This window comes from Herpailurus yagouaroundi, unplaced genomic scaffold, assembly GCF_014898765.1.
Source record: "Herpailurus yagouaroundi ecotype Mexico unplaced genomic scaffold, PumYag 67641, whole genome shotgun sequence".
NCBI lineage: Eukaryota > Metazoa > Chordata > Mammalia > Carnivora > Felidae > Herpailurus > Herpailurus yagouaroundi.
The window spans coordinates 9349800-9360579 of record NW_024420442.1 but is presented as its reverse complement, the minus strand read 5'-3'; the positions used below and the strand labels follow the sequence as shown (position 1 = coordinate 9360579).

The window sequence follows — 10780 nt, the reverse complement described above, 5'->3', positions numbered from 1 at the left end:
TTATTTGGACCCATTGGTTATGAACTTAAGCCACACTAGTATCTATTACTTCTATAGACAAATTAGAAGAGGGCACCCACTCGGTGTAGACAAATAAGAAAAGTTGCTTCTCCTCAGATATACTCCTTAGCAAGCAGAATACAAACTGAATTTCAATCCCCATTTGTACCATTTTGGCTAGACACCTTTGTGCAGTGTACAAACTGTACAATCACATTCTTGATGTGCCTGCTTTTTATAGTCACTTTAAAGTATGAATATCATAATGGGTTACAGAAAAAATTTTTTAAGTAGGCTCCATGCCCAATATGGGGCTTAAACTCATGATCCTGAGATCAAGAGTCACATGCTTCACCGACTGAGCCAACCAAGCACCCCTAGAAAATAATTTATGATTTGTAGTCTACAGTCTGAGTTACATTATATTCAGTTTTACAATGTTTACATTTTCCATGCTTGTCTTAACTTCCAGGTTTTGAGTCGCTCACATTCAATAGGAGATAGTGTAGAAGGGGAAGATACTGAGGCAGTTTGAAATTCCTAGCACCTTTGTTCCTGCCTACATCAGAAACATGATTCACCTACATGTCTCTGACATTTTTCTGGCTATATATGCTCTTCCAGGCTACTAGAATTAAAATTACAATTACAGTAGTTCAATGGGAAATCAAGAAATTTGAATCGATAGGGGTGCCTGGGTGGCTCTGTCGGTTAAGCCTCCAGCTCTTGACTTCGACTCAGGTCATGATCTCATACTTCGTGAGTTCAAGCCCCACATCGCGCTTTGCGCCGACAGCACAGAGCCTGCTTGGGATTCTCTCTCTCTCCCTCTTTCTCTGCCCCTTCCCCCCTCATGTGCTCTGTTTTTATCTCAAAAATAAATAAATAAACTTTAAAAAAGAAATTTGAAGTTATAAGCATAGGTATATGAAAGGGGGGAGGTGCCTGGCTGGCTCTGTTGGTTGAGCATATGACTCTTGAACCTGGGATCATGAGTTCAAGCCCCACATTGGGTGTAGAGATTACTTTTTTTTTTTAAAAAAGGCAGATATATGAAAAGATTGTTAAACTGAATTTATATCTACTTACACCATGCTACTTCAGCTGGCCTATCTTTTGACCCCTTGCCTACCTAAACCTGTGGTATAGTCCAGATCCTATTTTTTGCTCATCCTCCTGATTCCTCACCTGTCTTATCCAGCCCTAACCCATCGATGCTCAGTGTCTTGTGGAAACAGCCAAATATCAGATTTGGGCTAACATGACTAATACAGGGCCTCATTTCCCCAAGGACAAGAAATAAAATGTTACAAAGACATAGTGGTCCTGAATTTGTCTCACTTAAACTCCTTGACTTAAACCTATAACTATTCTCATCACATTTGATATTTTTCTCTGTTTCTCTGAGTATCCACTTATTTAAAATTATGGTTACAAATAAAGTAAAATAAAATAAAATAATAAAATAAAATAAAATAAAATAAAACAAAATGCTGGTTACAAATTATCTATAGCATTCTATTTTGTATTATATAATTGTCCCATTGCAATATAGAGTTGAAAGAGACCTTAGAAATCATACACGATGCCCTTTTTTTTACTTTTATATAAGCTCTACACCCAACCTGGGTCTCAAAACCATAACCCCAAGATCAATAGTCATATGTTCTACCAACTGAACCAGCCAGGCACCCATGTATAATCTTGGTTCAATTACAACTGTTAATTTTAATTATAAAAATAAATTTTTTATTATAAAATTCAAAATATAGCTATGCGAAAATAAAAAATAGGTCACACTGTCACATACTTTTGAAACTTTTTTTACTTCAAATGCTTATAAAAGTTTTTATTTATTTTTTAATATTTTATTTTATTTTTTTAATTTCAATATTTTATTTTTAAGTAATCTCTACACCCAACTTGGGGTTCAAACTCACAACCCTGAGATCAAGAGTTGCATGCTCTATGGACAGAGCCAGAGAGGTGCCCCTGAAAGTTTTTATGTTTAAAATTATAATTGTTTGTTATTATTCTGATAGTGGCACTATATTCTATCATTTGAATGTACCACATTTAGTTTACTTCTAATTTTTTGCTGTTATAATGCTAAGATGAGCTTAATTGTAGCTAAAGATTTATCCCACCCATGATTATTTCCTTAGGTCAGACTCCAAGTGGGATTCTTGGATCAAATGACACTATAATTCTAAGGAATCTGTTTAATATTGCAGCATACTCTCAATAAATGTTCTGCCATTTATAGCCCTACAGATAGTATAGGAGAGCGCCCATATGCCCAAAAGATCTCCAAAAATGGATATAAATATGTAAAAGAAACTTTGCTAATTTGACAGACAAGAAAAAATATTTCTTGAGGCACCTGGGTGACCTACTAAGTTAAGTATCTGACTTTGGCTCAGGTTATGATGTTGCAGTTTGTGAGTTCGAGCCCTGCATCAGGCTCTCTGCTGTCAGTGCAGAGCCTACTTCAGATCCTCTCTCTCTACCCCTCCCCATCCCTCTCAAAAATAAACATAAAAAAAGAAATCATATTTCTCATTTTAATTTACACTTGTAAAGGATTTTATTTGTTTATTAGCCATTTTTATTTCTTCTTTTGTAAATTACCTGGTAATGTCATTTATCTATGTTTTTATTTATTTTTTATTTTTATTTTTTTAATTTACATCCAAATTATTTAGCATATAGTGCAACACTGATTTCAGGAGTAGATTCTTTAATGTCCCTTACCCATTTAGCCCATCCCCCAACCCACAACCCTTCTTGCAACCCTCTGTTTGTTTTCTATATTTAAGAGTCTCTTGGGGCACCTGAGTGGCTCAGTTGGTTGGGCGGCCAGCTTCAGCTCAGGTAATGATCTCATGGTTCGTGAGTTCAAGCACCATATCGGGCTATGTGCTGACAGCTCAAAGCCTGGAGCCTGCTGCAGATTTTGTGTGTGTTTCTCTCTGTCTCTCCCCTGCTCTCTATCTCAAAAAAAAATGAATAAACGTTAAAAAGATTTTAAAAAAGAGTCTCTTATGTTTTGTCCCCCTATTTTTTTTATATTGTTTTTGTCTCCCTTGCCTTATGTTCATCTGTTTTGTATCTTAAATTCCTCATATAAGTGAAGTCATATGATATTTGTCTATTTCTGATCGACTAATTTCTCTTAGTGTAATACCCTCTGGTTCCATCCACATAGTTGCAAATGGCACGATTTCATTCTTTTTGATTGCCAAGTAATATTCCATTGTATGTGTACACCACATCTTCTTTATCCATTCATCTGTTGATGGACATTTGGGCTCTTTCCATACTTTGACTATTTGTTGACAGTGTTGCTATAAACATGGGGGTTGCATGTGCCCCTTCAAAACAGCACACCTATATGCCTTGTCATTTATCTATATTTTATGAGAATGTGCACTTTTTCTACTGTCAAGAATTCATTTGACTGCTCAGGTTAGCAATGTTAGTCATAAACTTGGATAATTTGGGATGCATATAGATTGCAGTTCTTTTGTGGACATGTCTAGCACTGAAGCAATAAAGTTCATATATCTCTGCAAAGATTTTTTTTTTCTTCAGAGATTTTTCTTAAAGGCATATCATTCTGTTAAATTGGGGCTTATCCATGATTTTACTTATAATCATTATAAGACTCTCTCATAGGTGTTTTTTTTTTTTTAATTTTAGAAAGAGGGAGAGAGTACTCAATGAGCAGGGGAGAGAAGCAGAAGGAGAGAGAGAGAATCTTAAAAGAGGCTGTATACTCAGCACAGAGCCCAACGTGGGACTCGATCCCACTACTCTGGGATCACTACCTGAGCTGAAACCAAGAGTCAGACGCACAAGCAACTGAGCCACCCAGATGCCCAGGTGTTTGTTTGTTTGTTTGTTTTAACTATGAAACATTGTTTGTACTTCGCCTTTTTCCTGCAGATGTGACTTATTCTTAATACAGATTTAAAAAACAATGTTCTATAGACAATTAACTTTTTAGTTAGGAAATTAAACACTGTTATCAGTATATTTATTGTACTATATATTGCTAATAACTGTTGAGCACCAATGAATTTTAACACAATGTATAAAGATTTTATACCTAAAGGAGGTATAAATCTGCCACCTAAGAAAAATAATAGATTACCTGTTTTCTGGTGAAGTGTTATTAATAAAGCCAGCAACTCCACCTCAGAAAATGATGATTTAGTAGGAGGAGTGTAAAGACAAAATTAGAAAATGATCAGTGTACCTCACTAGGGGAAAAAAAGATTGAAGTTTAAATTAAAAAAAAAAAAGAAAACAAAAATTCCGGCTTTTGTTTATTTCAGAATTTGAAGAGCAAATGTCCTTTTGTGAGCCTAACTCTTTGCATACTTATTTCACTAATAAAGTTAGTCTTGATGATGATGTGTCTGCTTGTCAAAGCCAGTTTGGGGGCTTGATAAAACCTAAAACAGAAAGAGTTTCCAGTTTCACATAAGGGAGTACGAGATTGGCTGCTATCTAAGGAAAGATGATATTTATAGGAAGGAATGAAGCTGTGGAGATAGATTCATTTTTAGGAAGGCTGGATAGTGTTTCTCTAATCACCTCATCCCCACCCTCTCAAATGTGTGGCTCTTAAACAAAACCTTTCTGTCATTAAATACTTAATCCGTAGCACTTTTTTCATTTCAAACTGCCCCTTTCTACCTTCTCTGGGTTATATTCTTCTATATCCAAATTTATTACTTTTCCCACAGTACTTCTAACTTGCAGTTGCTCTCCATTCTAAAGCACTTCATCTCTTTTCAACTGACAGTGGTCCTACCCCTCTCTATTTTTAATCTTCTGTCTTTCTCCATGAGTTTTTTTTTTCACATGTGCAAACACCATCGTTCAACCCCTCTCCTGTGCTCCTTGTGTTACTTTGCCTCTGAGTCAAAGCTTTTCAAATCAGGGTGTTGGATGAAGTCGGTTACAAATGAATATTTCCCCATCAATTATATGATTAAACAATTAGATGGACAAAATCCTTTATGGTAAGATTGATGGGTTTGGTTTGTGTGCTTTATATTATCTTATTCCACTTGGAGAAAGAGATTTTCAGAGTTGAGAAAAATACAGTTTACCTCCATAAAGTCATACAGGATACTGGTCCATTCTCAAAAAACAATGGAGGAGTCACTTCATAAAAATAAGTACCACAGATAAGTTCTTTGAGAAATCAAGATATGGAGAAAGCCTTTCTAAGTGGTAGTGAAGTCCCCAAAGGTGGGTGAAGAAGCATATGTATTTAATCAGTCTTTAGTAAGAGTACCACCTTCTCAAGTACTTAAGAAAAAGATTGTATGATGAAGCACAATTTCTCTGACTTCTCAAATCTAGAGTTGAGTTGATAAATGCAATACATTCCATTATGATAAGAAAAAAAATATTACCACAGAGAAATAAATGGGTTATTTCACTTAATTTAGTCTCATCAGTTGTCTTTCTGGGGGAATGTCACTACATCCAGCTCATTACAAAAAAGACATGCAAAGTTCTGTGATAGCTATGGAATCAACTTATGACATGACATAGTGGTTTTTGGTTTTTTTTAAGTAAACTCTACACCCAGTGTGAAGCTTGAATTTACAATCCCGAGATCAAGACTCGCATGGTCTACTGACTAAGCCAGCCAGGCACCCCATGACATAGTGGTCTTTAATCTGTCTAAAATTTCTTTTATCTCTGGTTTTGGCCCATTGATCTTGAAATAGAGTCATTTTACATAGTTCTGTATTTAGGGCCTACAAAAATCAGCATCTCTCAATAACACGTGATAATCCAAATACATTGTTATAGTATAATGTAATAGTTATGTGAGGATATCTTTCTCCTCCATTTTATATATGCTACCTAGTTATTGAGTGGCAGCCACCAAAAAAAAACACAAAAAAATGCACTTATGCCATGGTAAATAAAGATAGCACTATGATCTCAACTTGAAAACTCTAGTGCAAATAAATTATTTGGTCCTGGTTAGTATTTGTTATAATAATTCTCAGAAAACTGAAGTGTACTTTTAATGTCATTCTGGTTTATGAAAGACTATAAACTTAAAAAATTTCATAACTTTGAACTTTAACCTTTTCAGTATTCTGCAGTTTGATTGGCTCCATGTGTACTTCTTCCATCAGGCTGCAGAAGTTGTAAACACTGGAAAATAGAAATGGCTAATGAATCATACTTGGGACATGGAAAAGGTCAAAGTTGTACAGTTTATGATTATCTTCTGGAAAATATATAGGACATTAAAATTCCGATGCTACAGTCTTGTGACAAAGAATATAATGAGAACAATAAATAATAAACAGTACGACATGAATCTTCTTGTGACAATGATTATAACTTAGAATAGGGAATACTTAACCCATTCCCATTATTATCAGAAGAAAGGGCCACTTTATTGATGTTTATCTTTTCCTTTTGCAGTTAAGAGCTATTTAAGCCTCAGAAAAGAAAGGGAAAATGTATATGTCCAAGAGTGTTGAATATATTTCATTATAAGCACTTTCCAAAATGAATAGGATGTTGGTGCTGTAGGGTTAATATTATCTGGGATAATTTAAAAATAGCAATTTTAAGGCAAATCATATGTTTAAAATTAATCTCCTACTGTCATGGAGGATGTCATGTCGACACCTATGATAACAAAGTGATACATTATTTCCGTACAGAAGGTATGAATAAACAAAAATATTTACATTTTGCTTGCATTTAACACCAGGATCCCAGGCTTATTCCATACTTGCATACCCTGAAATTTTTAATGCAGGCACAGAGCTCTACATAAACTAAAGAAAATATATTTATCCTACATCACAGAGTTATAAAGTGTCAATGCTTCAATTTGCTAATAGTTATTTTTTATTGCTCACTGTAGGTATTCAGTGTTCAGAAGTGATATAGAAAATAACACAGAGGGCATTAGGAAAGAGAACAGAGGGTTGAAAAAGAGCAGATTGTGTTGGTGGCCCTTTCTTGTTACAGAAAATTTGTCATGGATGGCTGTAATTGTGAGTAGTCTTTCTGAGCCTTTACCATGCTACTTCCTTTGAGAAGGAAAACTTATCCTGTCCTGCTGTCACTTACCACACCTTTTGGCAACTCTCCAGAGATGCAGCACTGCTGTTGACACAACAACTTGATTTCTTGTCAAAATATCTTTTAACATCTGGCTCAAAAGATATTTTTGATGACTATAAGCATGCCCAACTCCTCTGTTCATTAAGGCTGAAAATTCAATAAGTGTTTGGTACGCTGAGACTAAGCTACCTCATAGTGAGCAGCTGTCAGATGATTTGCTGAATACTTCTGCTCAGCCCACCACAGTGAATTGATGGAATTGTGCCAGCTTTAGGACATATATGGAGTGAAGGGAATTTTAGCAAGAACTAACCAGATGCTCCTTCTAAGCTTTGCACTACCACCTGTAAATTTAAACAATCTATTATGAAATAAATGGAGACAAAACCCTTTATGGATCCATGTGTCCTTCATGTCGGAGTAGCAACAAACCGGTTATTGGTGCTAAAAATACATCAATGGCTTTGGTTATAGGCAAGGTGCCTTTTGGATCTATAGGTTGTGTCAGCCTTTAACTGCTTACATCACCTACACCACCAGTTCTGGACATGAAAAATGTTTATTTGAAGACCCATCACCTAAAGATATTTCTAATTTAGTGGTTATTCATAGATAGTGACACTTTACTACATAGTGAATTGGGTTGTACCCTAGTTAGAATGACGGTCTTTACATTCTGCATGTTGTGCCTATACCTGTCATTTGAATTTGAAAAAGCTCCTATCCAGGCATTGTGATAATCTCTCAGAATTATCATTACAATGGGGCACTGCAGCACATTATAGAGTACAAACACAGCAGTATCTGAGAAAATCTACGTGAGTAAAATATTTTCATTTGTGTTTAAAAGTTATGAGTAGATAGTAGCTCTGTGTTCAGGCAAGAGGTGAAGGGACCAGCCCTGTTCCACTTGTCCCTGGACTTTTATTAAGCCAACTCTGTATTTACCATGTACTTAAGTAACAGTGTAATGCTGAGGGGCAAGCTAGTTCAAGTTTGAAGCAATGGTCTACAACTCTCCCATCTCCTGTGCCTCTGTTATTTCCTCATCTTTCAGCCTGGTTCTGCCTCTACCTGGCTGTGAAATGTTGGCTATTTCTCTCACCTCAGTTTCATCTGGCTATTTTTACTCTGTGCATTTTCCTCTATTATATAGACTTTGGTCTACTTTATGTACCTTAAGTTATCTATACTGCTCTGAGCAACCCCCATAGCCTTAGGCAGGTAGGAATTACCCACCTTAGGTTTGGCCTAGCAAGAATCCAATGGACCCTCCCCTATAGTCACAGGGCTGCAAGCCACAGCTAGGGATTCAACTAAGCTACTTAGCACTAGCACATTAATGCTTTAATTTCCTTAAAGATAAAAAACAAAAGCCAAGGCTTAGGCTCCCAGGGTGATGTTTTTAAAAAGAATTCACAGTATTTTAAACTTCAGAATCTTTATTGAATCTCCAAGCATGTAAGGCACATTAGTGCTAAACAGAGTCTAAGAGGGTAGGGGGGTTTGAAATATAAAAACATAAATGAGTAATTTTCACTTTTCCCCCAATCCTTTTTTCCCCTCCTTCCTTTTTGTCTTCAGTTGTTCTCTCTGTTTGAGGGTGCAGGAGCCGGCATACCCCAGGAAGGAAAATTGGCAAAATAAGAAGGCAGTGGAGGACCAAATATTGGGGGTGGGGCAAAAGCAATAGGCATAGCAAGAAATGGACTGAAACTTGGAGGTCGTGGAGGTATAAAGCAATGAGCAGTAGGACGAGAAGGTAAACCTGGAGTACTGGAAGACAATGGGAGAGGCCTTGGCCAGTTCTCCACAGGGTGCCGCAGGCCTCCTGGTGGGAAAGAAACATGAGCCAGCCTTTCTTTCCCAGTCATTCTCGTATTTCCTGAAGGCAGCTCCATTATCACCCCTGATCTAACGGTGGGGATATGAAGGGGGTCTCTTACTTGTGGACCCCTAGATGGAAAGAACCCCTGACCTTGTGGCAAAGCCACGTATAACCTCGCATTATTGCCACCTCTCTCAGTGCCCCCACTGCTGACCCTTGCGCCCCCTATCATCAGTGAGGGAGTGCTGCCAGAGAAATCCTGGGACACATTAATAGAATCCTCTCCCCTAAGCCTCCAGCCTGCCAGACCCTCAGAGCTATTTACTTCTGCTGTTGCTAAGGACTCTTCCGCAACAGCAGGTGGTGACCCACAGGGGTGTTTGTGAGATCTCGAACTGTCGACAGGAATGCAGGCTCCGGCGATGTGGAAGGGGCGCTCCAGCTGCTCTCTTGCCAGGTCGGTCAGCACATTAAGGGGAGGTCTCAGCAGGACACGACGGTGGCCCAAAGGTTCTGCATCATCTTTCGGCAGAGAACTCGGACACTGGAGGGACATGTCGTCAGGGCGTGGCTCCCGGATCCCACACTCTTCTGCAACTACTCCTCTGGGTGAAGGGGCATGCCCTCCAAGGCTTGCAAAAAATAGAAATAAGTAAGTTAATAAAAATGGGATTTGGTGGCCAGGCAATACCTGAAATATGTGATTGATTAAACCCGCTGGTATATACCAGGGGAAAGGGAGCGCCCGATCTCCTCCCACGTGTAATCAGCAAGCACTTTTGGAGCGCACTTGCACCATGTCAGGTGGCTTCTTTAAGCGGCAGACTACCCAATTTCCCTTTCTGGCTTTCTTGTGGCTCCACCCCCTTCTCCATTTCCCCACCTCCTCAAGGCAGTAAGGAAACTGAGAAGGCCCAGAGAGCTTTCTTAAAATAAGTCTGCAGTGCGCCGGTTCGCCATACTAAACACAGCTCCTTCCAGTCCCGAAAGGACCTATATTCCACTAAAGCCCAGCATTCAGATTCTGGCAGGAGTGTTTTGGAAAGTCTTGTGAGGAAAAACTTTTTTCTTTTTTTTCTCTCCGCAGAAGTAGAAGAAACGTTATTTGTGTTAACGAACACTCCAGTTTGTTTTAATGAAGTATCATTCAACATTTTCACCGAGTTTTCTTAAAACTGTCTTTCATTCAACCTGTACCACAACCTAGAGTATGAATTTCCTCAAGTTTAAGCCCAATTGTTTAAGGATTTCAACTTTTGTTTCAAATTTACATTTGAAAATCCCCGCCCTTAAATCCAGTATTTTTAGTACTTGAGTTTGTGTCCTGCAAGTTTTTGTTTGTGATCCCCTCCTGCATTCCCTCCACCCACTTGTCCCTGTCCCAGTTATACAGGAAAACAATTCAAACTGCCTTTTGCCTTCAAAATTAAACAAAACTCAGTTTTGTACTTACACATTTTCAATACAAGCCATGGAGAAAGTAGGTCAGGAAAGCCTCCCTGAGGTGATGGAGAAAATCAGCTGAACGCCCACACAGGCCAACTCGGTCTGGAGAGACGACTCGTGCTTCTGCCTTAGAGCAGCTTGGCAACTCAAATGAAGCCAGGGACCAACTGCTTCTTTCTAGATTTGGAGTTCTCTTTCTGAGGTTAACAGTTGCTAGGGAAGGGAGGGAGAAAAGTAGTGAAGAGGGGGAGGGGATAAATCTGTGACACTCCTTTGAAGCTAAATGTAGGACTCCTTTTTGCATAGTAGTAGGTGGATGGTAAGAGCATTCACTAAATCAACCCAATTGCAGACAAATCATTTCAAGATTTTAGAAGAATCATG

General features: G+C 38.1%; 1 protein-coding gene across 2 annotated transcripts; it reads right to left on the bottom strand.

Annotated features, from left to right (window-relative positions):
- Window positions 1-8550: 8550 nt before the first annotated feature.
- PRR32 (proline rich 32) lies at window positions 8551-10564 on the bottom strand. 2 transcript variants are annotated; one of them, XM_040467986.1, is made up of 2 exons: window positions 10404-10564; window positions 8551-9582 (listed from the first exon to the last, which is right to left on the bottom strand). In XM_040467986.1, the coding sequence occupies exons 1-2, from the start codon at window positions 10421-10423 to the stop codon at window positions 8703-8705; spliced, it is 900 nt and encodes a 299-aa protein (XP_040323920.1). In that variant the 5' UTR covers window positions 10424-10564; the 3' UTR covers window positions 8551-8702. The 2 variants fall into 2 exon arrangements, with proteins under 2 accessions (XP_040323920.1, XP_040323921.1); XM_040467987.1 differs by lacking the exon at window positions 10404-10564 and adding an exon at window positions 9679-9772.
- Window positions 10565-10780: the final 216 nt, after the last annotated feature.